The following is a 23,170-nucleotide window of genomic DNA, read 5'->3' as shown; positions in this document are numbered from 1 at the left end:
CCTGTGACATCTTCGAGTCACCAGATCGTAGACTCAGCTACAGTCGGCCTCCTTCAAGTTACATTTTGCAAACTTACACTGCCATCAGATCACCTACTGACCTCTGATCCCTGTGCTCCATCTCATTCATCCAGAAGTTTCTTCCCTTCTTCTAGAGGCATCTAGTCAACTTATTCTACAGGTGAAAAGAGCAGCTATTTAAATGATTTGTGGAATATGTGTGGATGTGCTGTTATACCTGGTCTTGTGTTATGAAGCAAATGAAAAACTGGTAAAGAAATTAGCTGATTAACCACTAAACACGGTGCTTGCAGCCCCAACAGCTCACTTTAAGTTGTCTCCAAGGAAAAGTCTTCAAAACTGCAGGTTTACGAGTGCTCTTTCTCCCAACTAAGACATTACTTTATTAAAATGAACATGACATGTATTGTTTTTTGATGTGGCAGGAACTACGGAGCATGCTCAGAAATGTGGCAGACACACACACACACACACAATCTGATGCTTCCTCACAAGTACATGTGGTTTTGATCCTGCAAAGCTGACAGGGAGCTAGGCAAATGATCAGATATTCTGTTATCCCACACACATGCCATCGCGCTATCCAGCCGAGGAGCTCAACAACATCTGCTGGCACCTCGCAACTTATCCCCACTCACCACTCCTCCCAGTCTGCACAGAACTGCAGCGAGTGTGTGAATTTGTGTGTCCTGTATCTGCTGGAGGCCGTCGTGCTAAATCTGCCTGCACTGATTCAGGCTGCGAGAGGAGCCAAGGTGAATTCGTCTGCAGGGCCGATAGACCGAGATAAAGACGACAGCCAAATGGAAAGTGTGGATTGTTAATGGGCAGTCATTAAAAAATATTATCATTCTTTAAAAGAAGAAGGCAAAAAAAGTTATCTTCATGGTTGTCGACGTTGGACTGGATTTTGAATTTGACAAATGCAGCTCAATTAGAGAAAGCAGAGAAAGGCGATGGGGTGCAGTGCTTTTTCTCACACTTTAGCCACCCCCACCACTCTCCACCCCAAACACAGTACTGTAATAAAATATTTATTTTTTATTCAATTTTTTCCCCCAACTTCTTCTCACAGAAGGTCTCGTTTATAAAATGGTCTGAAGTCATCGACGTTTCTGTATCAGGCTCATTGCTGAGCATAGTCACCCCCCAAAGGCTCATTCTGAACCAGAAGATACTCTCTTCTCTCAGAAGATGTGACAATGATATTTAGGTAGATTCAATACAAACAATAACACAAAACAATGTGATAAGTCTGTAACCCCGTTTATGCCACCTCTGTTACAGCAATTCATTGTTTGAGAAATCCCTATTGCTCCCATGCTGGACACATACCTCTCAAAAAAGAAAAAGAGTGTCCACAGAAGTATTTCAGTCATTAAAAACAGCTCAAAGGTCCCTTAATGAGCTGGACTTCACATATATGTTGTGGAAAAGCTGTCCCTTCACAGTGATGAAGGAATAACAGCACAAAAGTACAGACAGTTATGTGTATTTCCAGACAATGAGACCTTCAGATAATAATATTATAGAATACCCATTCATAAATTAACTAATACCATCTGATTGGATATTATCTCTTTAACCTGCCAACTTCCCAGTGCATTGTCTGCATTAACGAGAAAAAAAAAATGGAAGAAACGTAACAACCAGGAGTTAAACTAGTAAATGACCTTGTCCAGTGACCAAAAATAAAGCACCTGCGTGCTGGAGAATGTAACATCTGTCGCCATCGATCTTTTCTGACCAATGATTTGGGACCCAAGTCCTAAAATATTGGCCCCCCAATGCAACCCATGCTGCAGCGCTTCCTTGTGTGCTTTAATTGGCCCTACACGAGTGTCCTTGTGGGGCCAGTTGATAAATTGAAGCTGTTATGAATGCCAGCTGGCAGGAGACAAAGCATTTCCTACCTGAATTCAAGCTTTTTAAATCAAATATATCCTTGCTGCTAGAGCAGGTACATCCAGTGGTTAACAGTGGCTTCAAGCACATAAAGGTTTCTACATTTGCACAAGTGGAATAACAACATGGGGAAAATCAGAAAGAGTCAGGTGAAAGCTGAAATCAAGTACATGAACATTTAGCAGGTGCAAAAAATAAATAAATAACAGTATTTCGAAAAAAAATATTACATTTTGAAGAAACCTGCAACAAGTGCCGATTAAACTGCCCATCAACTTCTCATTAAATTTATGCAAATTTCCCCACAGTAACAAACAGAAGCTTATTTTTTATTCAAGCAGCACTGAAGCGACACACTGTGCCTTTCCTCCTTCTGCAGTGGCAAAGAGCTCGGGCAAACCTGTGGCTACGACAATAAAAAAACACGTCTCCTGTTTGCAATAGTGGCGATCACAGATCGCACAGGGTGGCATCCAACCAGGAGACAGGACCGGGTCAGTGGTCAGATAGTGTTCCGTTACTCAGAGCACCATGCTTCATTATTCAGTGCACACCAGAGAAATGAAGCCGTGACACACACACACACACACGTCCCACAGCAACAGAGCTATTACAGAAGCTGCTCGAGGGGCATGTCCGTCCCATTCAGACTAATGACACATGGCACACCAAAAAGTTTAAACTCATCCACAATGACATTCAGTACAAACTAATTAACTTTATTATTAAACTGGAGCGTTTTTGTGCCAAGGAGGCCACATCAAATCAACTATCAGAAGTGTTACTTGTGACATTGACTTTTAGGGACAAAGGGGGCATTAAAGATCCATTAATGTGGTTCTAATAGTGCTGTATGTGCCCAGTCTCTAACCACATAATTTGGTCTTCTAAGAGTCAGAAAAGGAGATTAACCAGGTTGTGCTAATCTATAGCTACGTCCATCTTTCATACTTTGATTCTCTCCATCTAAGAGAACTGCTTCGTGTTTGGTCACCTCTGCTGCTACTTTTGAGGGGTTTTGCGTGCAGGCAGCAGATATCTGAGCCAAGCTTTCCTTTTCACTGTAGCCGAATGCAGATAAATGAAAAATGAACGTAAAGCTAAATCGAAACAGCCCATGATTATCTAATGCATTACAGAAAATGACATCCCTTATATGCTTACCACACACAGTGTACCAAAGTGTGCTCAAAACCCAAGTGGTCAATAAAAGCCAGAGTACAAGTGAATGACAGGCTTTCTGTTTCCCCCCGGCTGCAGCTTCTACGTATTCATATGCAGATATCTATTTGCAGGCATCAGTCTCGCACATCTTAGGGCTTCACTTTTCTTCAAGCAATGTGATTTTTTTTAAAAAAAAACTGGACCTCAGCACCTGCTGGGAGCATTTTTATGCATCTTATTCACCAACTTCAAATCTATACATTTTCTTGAGAAGAGGCTGCAAGTGTGAGCTGTTTTTCACAGAGCTGGGCTATTATGAGAGGGTAGAAACCTTTTTCCTTGACACTGATTCGGATGGCACTTTCTAGGCAGCAGTTTGCTGCAAGTAGACCAAATTAATGCATGACTAATTATGCAGATCAGAGTAATAAATATTTCTGAAATTGAACCAAGAAAAGGCGGTGACCTTAAACTATTGTGAAACACCAACACTCCACTGAAACCTACAGTAATGAAGTTGTCTGATGAGGATTAACAGCTCCTCACAGTGAGGCACATCATAACAGAGAGTGAAACAGTAGACCTTTCACCTGCTTCAGGGACGAGATTCACTGAAAACCTGCTTGCACTTCATCCATCCATCCATCCATTCGCTTCCGCTTATCCTTTTCAGGGTCACGGGGGGCGCTGGAGCCTATCCCAGCTGTCATAGGGCGAGAGGCAGGGTACACCCTGGACAGGTCGCCAGTCTGTCGCAGGGCCAACACACAGGGACAGACAACCATTCGCACTCACATTCATTTGCACATTCACACCTAGTGGCAATTTGGATTATCCAATTAACCTATCCCCACAAGCTGCATGTCTTTGGACGGTGGGAGGAAGCCGGAGTACCCGGAGGGAACCCACGCAAACACGGGGAGAACATGCAAACTCCACACAGAAAGACCCGGGCCTGATGGTGGAATTGAACTCAGGACCTTCTTGCTGTGCAGCAACAGTGCTAACCACCGTGCTTGCACTTCATATCAGTCTGAATACATTCAACAAGGCTCTACTCGTACCTTTCTCCCAAAATAATGTTTGGTCAGGTAGATTTGATCTTGTCTTCATTGCACTGATTCAAATCTTTGTCCTCTGACACAATTAGTGGCTGCAATAGAAGCTTAATGGATCATAAAATGCGCACACACACCTCCGAATCTGGCCGCTGCCCTGCGTCTGGACGGCGACACCAGCTCCTTGACGATCTGTAGGACCTGCATGTTCACGGGGAGGTGGCGGCGGAGGCAGGCGGAGGTGCCACGGGGCAGTGGCAGCCCTTTCTTGCCTTCTCACCCCGAAAAACCTCATCCCTCCTCGACCCCTCCTCAGAATTCATCTCCTAATCCACATCTTGACTCCTGAAGATCTTGGTTTCAGCATCCCATTCGCACCTCAGGACGCCAGGACGAGAGCTGCCGGCTCAGTCTTCTTCCTTCTCCAGATGTCAAGACATGCTTACAAACTCTCCGGTGCTCAAGTATCCTCCGCTTTCACAGTATTTTTCTATAAAACAGCTGACGGCACAGATGTGCAGCAGCAGTAAACACTAAATCTCAAGCTTCACCTGCGTTGGATGCTGCCTCAGCTCCACGTGAAGCAGCCCGTAAATCTCGACTCAACTCCTGGCGGCTGCTGAAAGTAGCAGTGGATGTTCGCTGGCAGCTCAGACTCTGCGAACTGAATGTGTTCGTCTCGCGTGTGATGTGCTCAGCTGGAGCGCTCTTACACACTTCTCACTTCGCAGGTTGGCAGCAAACAAAAAAAATGAAAAAGAAAAAGAAAAGCACAACACAGCAGTCTTCTTTTCTTTCCCCCCCCCCCCTTTCATCCGTTTTTTCTCCGGTGGCTCTGGCAGAAAAACCACCCGGCCGCTGCGGATCAATAGATGCACAGCTGACCGGCAGTGATGCCTCTTAACTGCCCAACTCTCTCATCTCATTTTCAGACTCTTTTTTCCCCCCTCTCATCCATCTCTTTCCTCTCCCAGCGCCCCTCTCTCCTCCCTCGGTCCTGCAAAGGCTGGCTGCGTCTCGTGCCGTCCTCTCCTCACATCCTTTAAATTCAAATTAATGGGCGCTTCCACTCACTCACCCGCAGCATCTCCTTCCCTCCCTTCCTCTCCACCACTCCGCCCTTCTCTGTTTTTTCTCTCTTCTTCTCATTGTGCCGCTTTCTTCCACCCCCCCACCCCCTCACCCCCTCCCTATTTTTCTCTTCGTGTTCATTTGCCGTGAAGCATGAGCAGAATGCAGAGGGATGGGAGATGCTTGGTCTTGTGTTTGTGAGGTGATGATTTGTACAGAGCAGCATCAGTGGAGCTGACATCCAGAGGTAAGAAGAACACTTTAATTGCTTTTTGCAAACTTCCAATCCAGGTGGTAAAAAGAGCTGTTCATGCTGCCAAAAGTGCTTATCAGGAAACATTTATCCAGCTCTGTAAAGAGTCCTAAAAGGCTGCCGTTTGCATCGTATTATTTCTTCTGGACATCTCTCCATTCTCTGCAACAAATTCTCATCCCAGGTCGTCAAATACTGTCAATACAGACACGGCGTCCTTTGTTTCTCTGTGCCTTGATGAGCTGCCTGCTTCGATACTGGACTCCAAGAGACAATGATCCTCTTTTAAAGAGCAGCAAAGCATGATTGTGAAAGTTTGAGGCATTGAGGTGAAATAATTCAAAAGTTTGTGACCCAGGATTGAAGCCCATCTAGAAGCAGTTACTGCCAATCAGCAGCCAGGTGGCTGTAGCTCAGTAGGATGAACAGATCAGTGATTAGATGCTCAGAAAAGGTCTTTACACACCAGATGTTCAAGATTCGTGCAAATATTTTGTCCATTAAAAATATCTTTTGGGCTCACCTACTCTGGTTGCAGCTGTGCGCAGCAACCATAAAGGACGCATTTCCAGCATGCATTTTTTCAGATCCATGTCGATTTTTAGATTTTAAGCATATGAATAAACACATCTGACCAATTGGATCACTGCATTCTGCAGCAAGCCCGCTCATAGCTCATAACGTGCCTGCATACTGAACATATGACGATGTGGAAATAGTAAAATAATCCTATCGTACCTCAGATACACAGCTAAGCACTGCTCGGGGTCACTTGGCTCACATAAATAATTTCTGTTCCTCAGATGTGGTCCCAGTTCCTCCAACAAGAGCTCAAACTGGCCCACCAACATTCTGAAATACGTATGAAAGTGGCCGTGATAACAGCTTCAACTCATCCCCAAGTCACTGGCACAACACGGGTATTGACAAATAAACTACAGCTAGAGGCATCCAAAAAATTCTAAATTCCTTATGTAATCTTTACTGTTATGGAATTCTACAACAGCTTTTAATTCTTTTACACTCGGAAACAATACCCAGAAGAGAAACTGGTCCAATTCCTGTCTGGGAGCTTTATGTTCAGTATAACATCTGTAAAATGGACCAATGCTTTGCACACATCGTCTTGCCCTGCCTTGTTTTCCATTACAACACTGACATGCATTTCTTTATTTCCGTATGAGACAGGATGGACATATGCCTCCCTCGTCACAGATATATTTACCGATTTCAAGAAATCCAGACTTTCAGTGCTCCGTTATAGACGGGGATGTTTGATGAGATTATTTTTTTAAGAACCCCAGGGACTCCCATTCTTTTATGAGATTAGAGAGTTGATTAAATCCAGTAAGTCTTAGTACAGTACACATTTCATAATGATGTTTGGTAACTCTCCGCCTCGCTTGTTAGCTGTGTGTACATCTTTCTTTTTTTCCCTGCTCTCTGCTTCTCTCTATTATTACATCTCTAATCAGTCCACATACCTCCGCTCTGTTCATCTCTCTAACCACATCATCTTGATATAATAATTCCAGTTATGTATTTTGCATTACAAACTGGTGCTGTATGCCTCTAGCTGTAATTTATTTATCTCTAGCAGAGTTATGCCAGTGACAGTGGGTGACACGAGGACAAAACACATGCTCTTGTTAACATATGAATTTAATAGAGATCTGATGAGAGCTTCCCTGATTATCATTGGGAAGCTGTTAAAGCTGAAGTGGCTCTAATAGGCTTAATCATGCACAAATATGAGCCTAATTTTGCTTTTCCAACCAAAATTTTAGGAATACAGTAATTATTTAATGCAGGATTGATAGGTCAAAGTAATCAATTTTCATGAAATATGTTCATCACACTTATGTTGATCACATATTACGGAGACCTACGCTTCTGGTGATGCATGCATGAGTTTTTTTGTTTGTTGATTTTTTAAATGCTAAAGTCCACGGAACAACCAGAAATAAACTTGCTGTCTCAGGGACTCCAAAATGGTTGTGTTGAAGATGGAGACCAGGTTTGCATTGATTCATGGTCCGTTACCATATTTAAACTGACTTTGGTGCCTCATGGCAAAACAACAAGAAGACAGAGTCAGTCTGAGACCTCGTTGATCTAAAAGAACAAACATTTGCTGCTTGGTGGAAACTTAACTGCATACAGGAGCACAGCAACCTCGTTTTTATATATGAACATGAAGTTCCTTAATCCAAAGAGATGCCTCAGCACAGACTCAGATTGATTACAGTAGGTTGGCAGTCTGTCTGCAATGTGTGTGAGAGTAACTGCAGTCAGTCTGAGTTAGACTGCAACTGTTTAGAGACAGGTTGCAGTGACCCAGAGGTTGATACCGTTGCATGCCCATCTTCTGGGTGACCAGTTGGTTGCTGCAGCTACTTGCAGTCACTAGATGGGCAATGACAGATTTTCCCTATTCACAAGGAGGTTGTCATTCTGTCTTTATCTAGATACCCATTGCAAACCACAGTATCACAAATCTGGAAGAGAATGAAAAAAACAAAAACACACAAACTACTTTTCATCAGTAGCTCAAAACAAAACAGTACACTACAGGGCTTTCCAAGCTTAAAACAATCAGGCAGCAGTGTGAATATTTCCAAATATTCAACAACGAGTTGCTCCACATGTTTGAATTTGCAGATACCCCAAAGGGAATCGGTGTCTCCTCGTCCTGGGAAGCTTCTCCTTGTTGTTAGGTGAACATGTAAACAACTACGTACTATTTATTTGTAAAGAAACAGTTTTTCATTTAAAAACTTGCTGTGGTTTATTATTTTTTTTATTGGTAAGGTAACCAATGGATTGATCAGATAATCAGAAAATGATCACTTGGTAATTAACTGATTATTCACTAGCTTATAACTATTTTTTATAACAAAATGATAATAACCCAGATGTGACCTTGAGCTCTTGCAGAGTGTTAACTGTCAAAATACTGCAAATACTGTTGGATGACAGACATAATTCATAGTCCCCAAGGACAGGGCAGCGCACAGACGGGCGAAGCAGCAGCGACACCAGCACCAAGGTTCATCATTAATATAAATAGAGCCACAGGGAAAGACTCAAATGAAAGGCGCACTTTTTCTCCCTCACACACAGAAACACTTTCAATCCCTCTCCTCTAATGACACACATTCTCTGTCTTTCACTCCTCGTCATCACACACAAGCAGGGCTGTGCACTACAAGTGTGCACATGTGTCCTTGTGATGAAGTGTGTCTGTATTTGTTAGCGTGTCAGTCCACCGGCACTTTGTCAGAAAGTCCAATTACTGCATTGCTGGACTGAATATGTGGCTGCTGTTGCTAAGCCTCAGACCCACTGTTGCTAGGCTGTGACCCCACTACATAAGGTGAAAGCGTGGCTTTTAGCAGCTACCGCTACGATCACCATTCAAGCGCCTTCAGTCTTTTGCTAACACCAGCTTCTACCAGATTAGCCTCACCGCTAACGGCGTGCATCAAAACCATCACAGCCTAAAGCTAGTACTGCTGTGGGTGGATGTGCTACAGCAGTAGAAGCACCTGTGGCATTTTCTTTTCTTTGTAACACCAATAAAGATGTGAGAATACAGAATCTTAAGGCGAGGAGAACAACAGTTTTCTAGTTTCCTTTTGTATTGCGTCAGCAGTTAATAGCCGGTCGTGTCTGAGCAGGTTCTTGTTGAATGCAGGTAAGCAGCGCGTGTGGTGAGCCAAAGAGCAGTATTTCTTCCAGTGTACCACAAACCAGCAAGTAAAAGCCCGGATCATAAACCTTATCTCTAAATCAAACTGTTCAGCACATGATGGCAGAAACTGGACGTTAAACAGACAGATGTTGACACAGTTTCCTCATACAATCCAGGTCCAGTCACAACATCTCTTATAATTCAATAAATACTGATGAGATTATTGTAATAAAAAAAAAAGAAATGCACACCTTTGCTCTTTTTTAGTTGCCGAAAATCTGATTAACAAATACTTAGGTTACTAAATGGATGACTCCTCCACAAAAAGCAGTAATATAATGTTGCCCATCTCTGAAACATGAAGAACTCATTGTGAAGAACACTACCCTAATAATTCTGCCCAATAAGATGATAAATGGATTTCATAGCAAGGTTAGGTATTCAACGTTGGCACAACTTTCAGATTTTAATAGCTTTTTTTCCCTTTAACCAAGATTCGATGTTGAGCAAGCAGCTGATGGTTGTTTAATATCAACATGTTGTCTTTAGGCTCATCAGACCAGTGGACCATGAAACTAAATGATGTTTATTTTTTTAAAATCCCCTGTTTTTTATTGTGTTTTTGGATGATCATCTCTTTGGGCATGTCCTGACAACTTCCAGGGTGGATCCTATTTTTTAAAACGCTGCCAGGAATTCCTGTTCTGCGTACCTGCTGACGACACTGGAAGCTCAGAAAAAATTGCCATTGCCCCCAAAGGCTAAGTCAGCCGACTAGCCGGTGGATTCCTACTGTGGATTCCCAGCTTGATTTAACAACTTAAGACCTTGTTGCTCTTTAACTACTTCCACACATTTAAAAAAACCAAACAATTGATGTGGTTTAGGCATGTGACTAGGATGCTTCCTGCTCTTTGCTTAGACTGCTCCAGTCTGGCCTGAAATATGGATGGATTCTTTTACATTATCTTGTCATGTTTACAAATTTCAACAATTATACTATTAAATATACTGATCAAATATATTTGCACTGCTGCATTATAAAAGCTTAATGAATATTTCATTTATAGCCTACATGCATATTTAATGAGCCATTTATATATTCAAATACAACACATCTTTAATTTATGGTGTATCTTTTGCGGCTCTATTTGAAACACTACAAAGTGTGAGACCTAAAAATGAAATGGGTTCAACTCACGGAGCAAGAACTACAGCTATGATAATGACTCAGTTTACTATTAATGACATTGCTTACATATTTTTCCATTGTTAGCTGTCACAATGAATTAAAGAGGTTCATTTTTGAGGTTTAACCTTATTCAAAAGTTAAGTCTTAGCATCATAAAGACACTATTTAAAAAGAACATTTTTTTCACATTACACATGGAGGGAATTATTCTTTGTACATGGGACTGGATTTACAATCAACTCCAACCTTATCCTCACCTTTCTTCAACTTTTACAAAAAAGAGCCTTCCCAACAATCAATATGTAATCTTCTGACATGTTTTACTGGCTTTACATTTCTGAATTTCAAAGGGGGATCATAAAAAGAGTCACACATGTGAGGCAAAGTCTAAAGTGTAAGGTGAGTAAGACAAACTGTGAGGAATGGGAGCGAGGTGCAGGGCGCCTACAGAGATATGGATTGAGCTGCTATCACTGGAGCTGGATTGGGCAGGTTTGAAGGAGGAAGGTATCGATGGAGCCCTGACTCTCAGCACCCACAGGTCCAGTCATAAACGGGCAACAGATCAATACAGGTCTTTCACGAGTTTGCCCACTTGATTGAGAATGGAGAGATACTGTAAGTCCGCTCAAGCCTCGGATTCATCGCCTCTTTAATCTACAGGCCAGATAAGAGCTCTGCTTGTCTGAGGCTTTCTTCACTCAAACTAGCAACAGGCATGCTGTCAGTGCTGGAATTGGGTCATCGATCTTGGATTTTGGAAAGCGGAGACAGAGATGACTGTGAAGAGCGGGAAAACAGGTCTGACTGGAAACAGGTTGGCGTAGGTTAACACAAAAACACTGGAGGCATTTTTGCAGCAATGAACTGATGTTAAGTACCTGTTTTTGGTTTGCACCGCTGCCAAGTACACACATAACATTTGTTTATTTCGGGTATTTCAGGTCAGCTACCGCTACACTTAGCTATTATAGAGAAAGCTTCTAGCTCTGCTTGCCCATCATTTTTAGTTATTCCTCTGTCTTCTTTACTGATAATGGTACTTTGAATATTTGTGGTTGTTTCACAACACTGGCAGCCATGCAAAGATCTCTTCATCGTAAAAGGAATTTCTTCTTCCCCAATATTGCCAAATGCTTCCTCACAGGGTTCTCTCACTAATATTTTAGGATTATTAGCTTATAAACTTAATTTAATTTCTCTGATTCGTACAGATTTTCAATGATGATGGATAGATGTTACGACTCAGAAAATAAATCTTCACATCAGCGCTGGTACAGGATTAGAAACAGCTGAAGCAGGATTCAAAAAAGTTGCTGTGGTATTTCCAGAAAGTCTCATCATTTACATAATTGAAATGGATGGAAAGACCGACACAGCCATAGAGTTGTGTCTTCAATACAGCTGTGCCAAATGGTGCATGACAAGCTGATACAACACTAAAGTTGTATCGTTTTTAAGGCAGATATTAAAACAGCGAGTTAGTCTGTAAACTTTCTGATAAGTTCCTGGTAAAATAATAATAAACTGATCAATTTAATTTTCACACAGTCATTAAAAATGTTGAGTCTTGCATTTTTAAGGCCCAATGCTGACTGGATCATTTCTTTAGGAAAACCATATAGCAGAGTGATAATGGTGATAATAGGTTAAGGAAGGAAGGAAGTCCAGACGCCATATACTTAACACGACTCCCATCTTTGCTGCCTGCTACGAAAGAAAGAGAGAAAACTTTTTTGCTTCACAGCACTTCTTTGTCTCAATCTCAGCTTCCTTTGCAGAAAATGACAACAACAACTACACTGTTATCTCTCTGGCCTCGCATCTGATCTTGTGTCTCGATTGTGGACTGCAAGAAAGTGGCATCTCCAATTTTAGACAGCACTCATCTCCATAATGGTCTCGATCCACTCCGTCTTCCCTCTATAAAGGGGTTTGTTTCAGGTTGTCAGTGTGGCGGCAGCTGAGAGGCTGGCGTAGGGACCAGCATGCAAACAAATCAAACGGACACAACAGCACACAAGCACACAAACACACACTTGCACGCCTCTGTTGTCCTAATGGCAGCATTCTGTTGGAGGGGTGATTGAATTAGGCTGGGTGCTGATTGCTCGCCACATTGATTAATGTTGCCTCCTGCGCTTCAGTGCGTCACGGCGCTCCCGCTGCTGAATACCGATGAGACGCGGCAACAACTATAAGAACATGACCAACTCATCACACCGCGTGCTGTCTTGTAAATTAGCTCGTACTTTGGTGGAAACCTGCTCGTAGAGTCGAAATAATAGCTGGAGATGGGGATGTTCCACTCATCAATTGTTTTGTTAGACATTTGTTGCCTGAAAGGTAACTGAAGACTGCAGGAAATTAGGCTGAGTAGCAAGAGTGGATCAGAACAATAAAGACGAGGGCTGCATATCCACATAAAAGGTCTAAAAGGCCTTAAATCAATCCGTAGAGTGGAGGGGAACTCCACAGACAGGTTATAATTCTGTCAAACACTTTTATAGCCGCTATTTTTCTTCCACTATTAAAACAAATTTGGAGATTAGGCCAGCTAAATAGTTTTTTGACAAGACTCTTCAGAGTACAGCATGAATGTATTTAATGAAGCAGGTAGGAACAGTGGCCACGGTTCTGCTATTACAAGGATTATTTCTACTTACACCTCCTACAGGTATGTAGCAGCATCATCCTACCGGAGACATGTTTCTGTCCACCAGATAGACACAGCACAGAGCTGGGGTATCACATAATATCTGAAAAAGTTTCAGGGTGTTTTCCACGCAGATGGCAGTAAAAACAATTTAAAAAAAACATCATCTGTAACCAGCGAACCAGTGAACTCAAAGCCCTCTGCACGTCACAACAGCCAGTTTTGAGTCAGCAGTTTGAAAGCTTCACAAGAGTTCAATGTCTGTGGACAGGGGTGAGGGTTGAAAGGGGCGGGGGAGGGATTTCCCCAAAATGCCCTCCTCTAGTTGACTCTCTCACTCCCTTTCCTCCCTCTCCTTCCTCTTGCAGCCTGGCGTTGTGCAGCGGCGAGCGAGGGAATGGGAACGACCAGAAAAGAAAAACATGCTGGAACAACTTCGCCGCCCTGCCTCGCATTTCCTGTTTGCCCTCCCCATGTCATTTCCTGCTTCAAGTGGCCTTCGGACCAATCAGGCTTCGGCCAGAGTTCCGCTGTCCTTCATGGCTTGTTACAAACCGTACTGTTAAATTTTCCAGCAGCACCTGCCCTGCGTTCCCCACATCACCGACTGCACCCTTAACTAATAGTTCGTAACAAACTGTTGTTATTATAACCTAAAGCACACCTGAGCCTAAAATTAGGCCTGTTTTTAAAGAAAGGATGTCTCTTTGTGGCCTAATAGTAACATTTATCCACACGCCCAAGATAATTGCTTCAATTATTATTGTTATTTAATGGTATAAAAGCACAACCCTTTAAGGCAAAGTAATTTGATAGTAGTATGAAAATAAATGGTTTGAGCAGTGAGGACAGTCACACCAGGTTGGAGGGGTTGGAGACCACGATATGACTGAAATTATTGCAACTGTGTGCAATTAACTTGCGATATTATTACCCTTGGTTGTTTCCTTATCGGGATCAATACCAGATAGGAAACAGATCTGCAACCATTTGCAATCAGTTGCAGACTGATCACTTCAGACCACCTTTGGTGTGTCAGCTTCAAGTCAGAAATTCAGAAATTCCCCCACAAATTATTGCTACAGGATGTCAGTTTAACTTCAAAATGACTGATGTCCTCTGCAACCTTGCGTGGGAGTCGTCATAGCGAGACGTATCACACTGTGTTGCAACGTGTTTGAAATCTGTCCGCATTTATAAATTAGACAGCAATTATTTGCAAACCTTTGCTAACCTGTCTGAGACTGACTGCAATTACTTTCAGACAGGTGGGCGAAGGTTTGTAAATAACTGCAAAGAGGTTGATGGTGTTACAAGCCAACCTGTGGTTAATATGAGGTCTGTGTGACTAGACTTCCATCAATTTTCACCAACTGCTCACCAACTGGTTGCAGAACACACATTTCTTTGTAGTGACTGGTGGTTGCAAGGAGCTGGCTGACTGCTCTTTAGTCTTTAATTGTTTGAGGTCTTCACTTCAAAAACCAGGTTGACAATAAAATAATAACATAATAACAACAAAAACAATGAAGTTGCACTACAACTAAATCACAATTTGGCTTTAAACATTATTAACCTTTATATTTCAGTTAACCCCCCCACCCACCCACCCCACACACACACACACACACACACAGGCACAGAGAGAATTGTGTAATTATATAAGTATATAATTACATAACTAAACAAAGTGAATCATATGCTTAACAGCAGATCTGGCTTGAGCATATTTCACTGTCACTTTGGCTGACTGCATGGTGTGTTTCCTCGCTTTGAGCCACAACGGTTTGGCATAATTTGCTGCATTTTTCTGTGTGGTTTGTTCAGGCTTTGCGCTGCCCCGTAAAACACCAACCGAGGTTTGTAAACAACAATCACATGAGTCATAAGTGGTGTTCTCTGGTGAATTTGCAGATTAATCAAGTTTCATTCTTTCAGTTCCAACAGAACTGGTTCAGTACATCTTATAACCTACAATTTATTACATTTTGAACTTCTATTGTCTGCTTTATAATGACACTGTTACTTCACCCAGCTCTTTTTCCTTTTGCTCCTCGTTCAGCTGCAAGTGTAGACGGTATCATATGTAGTACAGATTCTGAAACCTTTTTCTGAAGTAAAATTAATTTGACTTGGGGCACCCAAGTAGTTTAAGGCTAGTCGTCTCTAGTTAAGAGCCTGCTCAGGGACATTTCTTGCTTTTCATTCCCCAAACTGCAATTTTCCTTGAACTTACTCATCTCCAAGTGTAACCGACTGCAATCCAACCTCAACATTTTTCTTATAATACCCATAAAAGCATGAAATATCCAGAAAATGTGTGTGAGGGAGGACATGAAATCACATTTGCTCCATCTTGTTCAAAGTCAAGTTAAGACAGTTTATTTGAATATCCTGAATCTGTCTTTGAGCCCTTCTTGTTGAACAATCCTAGACCATTTATCACCCTACAGCATTGGTGCTGTGGGGATAAACATGGACATAAAGATGTGCAATACATGGGGGTAAACAGAATAACAGCGGTATTTCTCTACTACGCTACACAATGTTTGGGTTTAGACTGTAGAGCAAATAAACCACAAGCACAGTAAGTGTACTTTAGTACACACAGTAAACTCAAAGATTTTTTCAGGTTTTGACGGGCAAGATAAAGCCGACAAAATTAAGAAGTTCATGTTCTAGAAGTTCAAGCAGGAAAACTCCAAATATAGTCTTAACCAAAGGCGAGTATATCAGAAAGCCGATGAATCAGTACAACTCTGGTGTAAGTACACATTAAGGTCCAGACCTCCCTGAGAGCTAAACTCTCCCAGGGCAGCATGACCCAGCCTCCCATTGATCAGCTGTGACATGTTTGTGAGCATTAGTGTGTTTGTGTGCCGTTTAAGCAGACAAAGCTACAAACAGATCAACAAAGAGTCATTAAGGCAGGAGCAGAGGATGCTGGGTAAGGAAGATTGAGCTGATGTTTGATGTATGTACAGTCAGACATTCGCGGTGACCGCCTCGCCAACGTGGGAGTCTACAAATATTACCCACAATGCTTCACGCTCACTCCCTTCTTCTCTTCTCTCACTCTCACACGAACACATTCATACATCACGCAGTCGATCAGGTGTATCCTACTTGACGTTGGTCGATAGGCTGTGCGTCGTTTATCACGGGCTGATGGGTGGGGAGATGTTTGTCAGTGACTGTGGGATTCAGAAAGGAGTGCTGTGGCTTTTCCCGGGTTTACTGTAAGATAATTGCTCACTGTGACTGCGGGAGGCTGCAAATGTGGCTTCTTAAGAGCTGATAAGATATGTTACGAACTGTTAAGTCAACATGCTTGTGTGCTCATTTGTAATAGTTGTGCATTTGACTTAAAAAAAAAAGAGAGAGAGAGAGATTGTGACCAGCAAGGAGCACATGACTAACTGAAATCCACAGCAAAGCTTACACTGCTTTACCTTCCTTTTTTTACTCAAATTAGCAGAATTTACAAAATAAACACGTTATTGTATTCATTAACACTTAAAGCAAGCAAATTAGACCATAACTTCATTTTTTTTAGGTGCACGAAGCTCTTAAAATGTCTGATGGCAGGGCTTAAAAATCAAAAGGGGAGCTGCTGTCTAAATTCAAATTCAGGTTTTTTGTCGTTATTCCTTCACCTGCATACTCCTGCTTTGATTAGATTAGATTAGATTAGATAAAACTTTATTAATCCCTCGGGTGGGTTCCTCTGGGGAATTTGTTTTCCAAAAAGCACAGCACCGACAGAAGTTACAGAGTTAAGAATATTATACATATATATATACACACATATATAAATACAAAGACATATATAGATAAAATATACAAAGGGGATAAATAGAATAAATAGGAATAAAAATAAAAATAAAAATACAAGTGAATTGCACATTTCAAGTATGGAGTCTATTGCACCGCTGATTATTAACAAAAAGTATTGCACAAAAGGTAATTGCACAGTGAAGTGGAGAGGCACTACAGCTTAGTTGTTCCCCCCTCCTTTGTCCTCCTGTTTCCCCTCCCTCTCCCCTCCAGAGAGGAGTTAAACAGTCTGATGGCGTGTGGGACAAAGGAGTTTTTAAGTCTGTTGGTTCTTGTCTTTGGGAGAAGCAACCTGTCACTGAACAGACTCTTCTGGTTGTTTATGGCCGTGTGCAGAGGATGCCCAGCATTGTCCATAATGTCCAGCAGTTTCTTTAGTGTCCTTTTCTCTGCCACTGACACCAGAGTGTCCAGCTTCATGCCGACCACAGAGCCAGCCTTCCTGATCATTTTTTCCAGCCTGGATGAGTCCTTCTTTGCTGTGCTGCTCCCCCAGCACACCACAGCCTAGAACAGTACTCCAGCAACCACCGACTGGTAAAACATCCTCAGGAGCTTCCTGCAGATGTTAAAAGACCTCAGCCTCCTGAGGAAGTACAGTCGGCTTTGGCCTTTTTTGTACAGGTGCTCTGTGTTGCCTGAGGTACTTGTACTTGTTGATCACCTCCACCTCCTCCCCCTCTATCTGAACCGGCAGTGGACCTGCTCTGGACCTCCCAAAGTCCACAACCAGTTCCTTAGTCTTTGAGGTGTTGAGTTGCAGGTGGTTTGTGTGACTCCATGCGACAAAGTTCCTCACCAGACTTCTGTACTCCTCTTCCTGGTCATCCCAGATACACCCCATGATGGCTGTGTCGTCTGCAACTTCTGAATGTGGCATAATTCAGAGTTGTAGCAGAAGTCAGAGGTGTACAGGGTGAAGAGAAGAGGGGACAGCACAGTTCCCTGTGGTGCTCCTGTGCTGCTGACCACAGTGTCAGACGTGATGTCCTTCAGCCTGACGTACTGTGGCCTGTCGGCGAGGTAGTCGGAGATCCAAGCCACCAGGCAGGGGTCCACCTCCATCCTGTTCAGTTTCTCCTGGAGCAGACAGGGCCGGATGGTATTAAAGGCACTGGAAAAGTCAAGAAACAGGATCCTGACCGTGCCTTTTCCCCCATCGAGGTGTGAGTGGGCTCTATGCAGGAGGTACAGGATGGCATCCTCCACTCCGACACCCGCCTTGTAGGCGAACTGTAGTGGGTCCTGGGCATGTTGTACCTGTGGTCGGAGGAGGTTGAGGAAGAGCCGCTCTGGAGTCTTCATAAGATGTGATGTCAGTGCCACCGGTCGGAAGTCATTCAGCTCATTGGGCCGGTTCCTTTTGGGGACCGGGACGATGCAGGATGTCTTCCATAGGGCGGGCACTCTCCCCAGTCGCAGACTGAGATTGAAGACTCGTTGTAGCGGCTCCCCAAGTTCAGCAGCATACGCCTTTAGCATCCTCGGACACACCTTGTCCGGACCTGCTGCCTTTCTGGGGCGAAGCTTCCTCAGTTGTCTCCTGACCTGATCCACTGTGACACTGGGAGATGATTGGAAGGAGGGGGGGGAAGATGTCCTGCTGCTGAGAGAGGGATTGGAGGAGGGGGGTGTCATCATAGTGTGAGGAAGGGGGGGAAACAAGGGAGGTAAGAGAGTGGGGAGAGGGCTCTGTAGTAAAGGTGAGGGTGAGGGTGGGGGGGTTGTGGGCGGGGTTGATATTTACAAAGTAAAAGCTTCCTTTCGGACTTACTTAAAATACATCAAAGCTTGGCTTTACCTCTGCTTCACCTACTTTTAGATAAACTGTGCGAATGTGGTCAGCCAAGTCTAGTTTACAACACACCATGTAAATGCATGCAGGAAGGAGCACGACATTATTTGTCTGTCTAACACTGACAGACAAATAACAGCTGTAACTAACATGAATCATGGCTGTGTCGTTAGAGATGTTGTTACAATACTAATCAGAGGTGATAAGTAACAAAGTACAAATACTTTGTCATGTAGATTTTTCAGGTATCTGTACCTTACTTGAGCATATTTCTTTTACTTTTCTTCCTAGTTCTTACGTTTAACACATTTGAGGGGAGTTATTAGGTCTCACGGTGAGTTCATCTGAAACCTTGGCTGATTGTGACCTACACCCGTTTTCTCATGTGATTAGGCAGAGGATGAATTTTATTTGTTTCTATTGGGTGGCACTGTGTATAAAACACCAGGACACGACCACATGCTAATTAACATGTAAAGCAAAAGTATAAATGCCAGCAACTTTGCTGGTCACTTACACATCATGGCCCTACAAAGGCTCCCCACAGAAGTCAAAGGGCCTTAGAGCTTGGAGGGTTGAGAAAGTGATCTCATTGTGGTCAAAGGAGCTTGCAAAGAAAAGCGTCTGGACTTCTTTAAGTTGCTTGAAGACGTTTCACCTCGCATCCGAGAAGCTTCTTCAGTTCTAGGGTCAAATGGTGGGGAGTCCCAGATTTACACCCCCCCCCCCCCCCAAAGAGCTCCTTTGACTACGATGACCTGGATGACTGAGAACCTTCACAGACATATGATCTCATTGTGCTCTTTCTTTGCTGATGCACCATTTTAAAAGGTTTAATCCAAATCAACCTTGTAGTTTATTTTTTCCTGCTTTCAGTGAGTCTGATGCAACGCACGCCTAGAGTTTTTACACGACGTGAGTACAATACCAACTTTAACTGCACCACAGTTTCATAGCACGAGAACATCAGTTGTTATCAAATACGACTGGATGAGGACAACAACAAAGTGGAGGGAAATGTGGGTGAATTCACACCACGTTCCCAAAGAGTAGAAACATCATAAAAGCCACACTCTTAAGCACAGCAAGGGTTTCTTTGTTGTACCAGCTCCCATTTGTCTGATGTCCAGACATTAAGTATTGATGCCTCAAACTTTCTGAGCGCCGTCGATGAAAAACAGTAGAGCTGCTCGGCTCACCATGGCAACTAAATACAGTGAACCCATGAGGAGACGGTGGCAAAGCAACATCATTTGAGTGTGTCTGAGAAGGAGAAAGCCAACGAAAAAGAGGGAGGCAATTTGTGTCAGTTGATCTTAAATTCTTATGGTACAGTTATCTTGTTTAAAATATACATTATTTATTAAAAAAAACAACGTTCTGTTTTCCATTAAAATGACTGCCTGCTGCAGACGGCACATGGCAGCTTCTCTTCTTTAGTTAGCAGTCAGTTGGTCTAATGCTATTCATCGGGTGAACCAGTTCAGCGGTTTAAATCAATCAGCTAGATGAATTTTTAAGAAATAGCTGCCAGCAACTGAACTTGCAATGAGCCACAGGTCTCTGCATCCTGATATGAAAGTCAAATCTTTATATTTTATGCACTGATAATGTCAATTACTCTGTGTGCAGCTTCCCTAAGTTATGGCTGTCTCGAGGGTATGATCAAAAATGTAGTCAACTGTTTTTTGTCCCCCATCAGGAAAAAAAACTAATATAATCAACACCAACTGTTTTCAGACCTGCTTTGAGCTAAATAATGCTGCTGGAAAACTTGATAAAAGTGCGACAGTACGGGGGAAAAAAATGCCAAGCAGCAATGAAATAACCAACTGGAAGTGCTAATTTGGCAGCTCTGAGAGGCTAGTTATGACTGCCTCTGGGCTTTTTAAACACCCACCCCGAAACTGACTGCCAAGCACACAAAATATGCTTCAACCAAGACAACCTGACTCGGTCTTATAACCTCTGCTGCAGGACGACTTGTCTATAACAAGTCCATTTTATCCATTTGTCTACTACTGATGTTTTGTAGGCCAACCCAGTCTGAGACAAATAAAAGCTTCAGTATTCAAAAGCGTTGTAAGCATTTCATTTTGTAGAATGAAGGATTAAAGGAGCGATGACAAAAGTATGAAAAAGGTCCATCTCAACGGAACTCTCTGCTTGAAATTGTGTTTCTTTCCTTCCAGCTCTCTTTAACTTCGAAGGATCTCCCATTGGCTTGGATAGCTTTCAGTTACTTTGGTTCCAGGTTTCCTGTGCTTATCAGCGCCTCTTCCACCTATGACCCCCCCCCCCCAAACAGGTTGTGGCAGATGGCTGCCCCTCCCCTAAGCCTCGTTCTTCCTGTTAAAATAGTTTTTCCTTCTCACTGTCACCAAGTGCTTGCTCAAATAGTGTAGGGTCTTTTAATGTAAAGCACCCTGAGGTGACTGTTGGTGTTATTTATGTCCACATTAATCAAATGCAGCATTTATTTGACCCTTTTCTTTCGATTAGCTTCATATTTTGATGGGAACACCTGGCCATTTACACAGTGTGCTTTGTGTGCCTGGAGGGTTTTTAGCTTTCCCCTGCACATTTGATTGTATTTCACAACTTGTATCTATTATTTCAGACATGCATTTGCATTTTATAGCTTGTTCAATAGTATGATTACCTGCCCAGAGGCTCCAGATGGAAATTAGCTATCAGCTAGTTATTTTTCCTTTTTTTTTTGTATTTATAATTTTATGCAGGTTCCCTGACAAAATAAACAAGAAAACTAATAATAAATAATAAACTGAAGTAACCATCATTGTATCAACCGGGATAAAAGTACACAGACTGAAGAAGCGTGTTAACAGCTGAAACAAGATTGTGGAAAAATACAATCACAACCACAGCAGCACCGAGAGGCTGTCCCTCATCAGGGATCTCATGTTTACATAAGCAGGAAATTAAACCCATCAACAATTTCAGCAACAACAAGTCGCCATCCAACTGCTGCATAAAAGTCAGGCGTTTGCTCCATCTTTCTCCAGATATAAAGGAATAGAGTTAAACCAGTAAATTTAAGTGTCCAAGAAAAATTGAAACGATTTTAGTGCATCTTTTTATCAAAGTTTCCAGGATATAAAATATTCTTTTGTCAGTTCTCCATGTCAGTCAATTCAATATTTGGACTTTTAACTGTTGGGCTGACAAACTTGGCACCCTAACCCTTGTCTTATTTCCTACTGCCAGGTATAGGTTGCCCTATATTCTATTTGTCCTTAAAAATAAAGCAAATAAATTTATTTTAATTTATATTTTTATATGTATATATATATATATATATATATATATATATATAAAATTCACAATACAACACAGTTGTTCATTAAAATAAACAGCAAAGTTTGCAGCAAAGCAAATGAAAGATATTTTGTTGTTTTAAATATGCAGCACATTTACCAGGTGGAAGCAAATGTGCTGCACACTGTCATCATAGAGGCAGTTGCACCTCTGTGGAGTCCCAATAGATAGATTAATTAAATAAAAACTAATAAAAAGGCTAAGGGCTGCTCCAGTGGATGACAGAGTGACTACTCATTCCACAAAAGGCATCATGGGAAATAAAGGCAGTTGTTACAGAAAACATGTTTCCCTCTGCAGCCCTGAACTGTACACACAAGAATGCTGGAATGATTCTGTAAGTTCATACCAACTGCAACAGGATCATTTAATTATTTCTGACAGACTGATTTTCAGGAAGTCGAGTGGGTTTCAGGAAGTTATGGAGTTCATGTCATTGTCCATGAAGGAAACTTGCATTTTATATGTGAAAGCAGGGCACCTATTACGCTTTTCCTTATTTCCCATGGTAAACATACTGCTACAATGCTGGAACAGGGCCAGTAATGCTGTGAGGTCAGGACATGTACAAGATTCCCTGTGAGCGCACAAGCCCCGCCCAACTACTGTCAAAACCTTCTGTTTCTGAGGGGCAGCCAATCAGAACAAAGCTCTCTTGAGCTAAAAATGGCTTGTTTCAGTCAGAGGATGAGCTGTAAAAGAAGGATTATTTTTAACACTGAATCACAGAAGCTGCTACAATCAACAGGTTTACTTTAATGCACAGAGATTTTTTATCATTCATTCATTATCATTAATCTGAAAAAAGCCAGACATCACAGCAAGGTACGGCGAGGAGACTGATGTAATAATAATCAATAATATGTAGAAGCACTGTAGACAGTGTTTACCTAACATACCAGGTTTAAAAAGCACAGGCACTTTCAAAGACTACTTAACAGGTAACTGGATGAACCTTCAATCCCCATGTATATAAAGAAACAATATGTTTCTTTATATGATGTAAAAGGAAACAGCACAAGAACACAAGATGTAAAAAAAAAATGAATGAAAGGAAAAAGAAGCCAAATTCTGTGGAGCTGTGAGAGCTTGCACCGACCAATGGAGTCAGCATCTTGGTAAGAAAAGATTTGGCTAGAAAGAAAGCAATAACTGGTCAGGTCTGATTTTTAAAGCCATGTACCA

The 23,170-nt window shown here is 42.3% G+C and overlaps 1 protein-coding gene across 3 annotated transcripts in view; it reads right to left on the bottom strand.

Annotated features, from left to right (window-relative positions):
• usp6nl (USP6 N-terminal like) overlaps positions 1-23,170 on the bottom strand; it is a 99,570-nt gene that overhangs the window by 54,520 nt on the left and 21,880 nt on the right. The window contains exon 1 of one of the 3 annotated variants that reach the window (XM_006780943.3): positions 4,286-4,999. The exons of the other annotated variants lie outside the window; for them this stretch is intronic. Coding sequence (XP_006781006.2) covers positions 4,286-4,355 — 70 coding nt within the window. The 5' untranslated portion in view covers positions 4,356-4,999. Of the gene's footprint in view, positions 1-4,285; positions 5,000-23,170 lie in introns of those variants that run through there. 3 annotated transcript variants of the gene reach the window in all.

The sequence above is a fragment of the Neolamprologus brichardi genome, chromosome 17 (genome assembly GCF_056152115.1).
Source record: "Neolamprologus brichardi isolate AB-2024 chromosome 17, ASM5615211v1, whole genome shotgun sequence".
Lineage (NCBI taxonomy): Eukaryota > Metazoa > Chordata > Actinopteri > Cichliformes > Cichlidae > Neolamprologus > Neolamprologus brichardi.
This window is presented reverse-complemented; position numbering and strand designations above follow the sequence as displayed.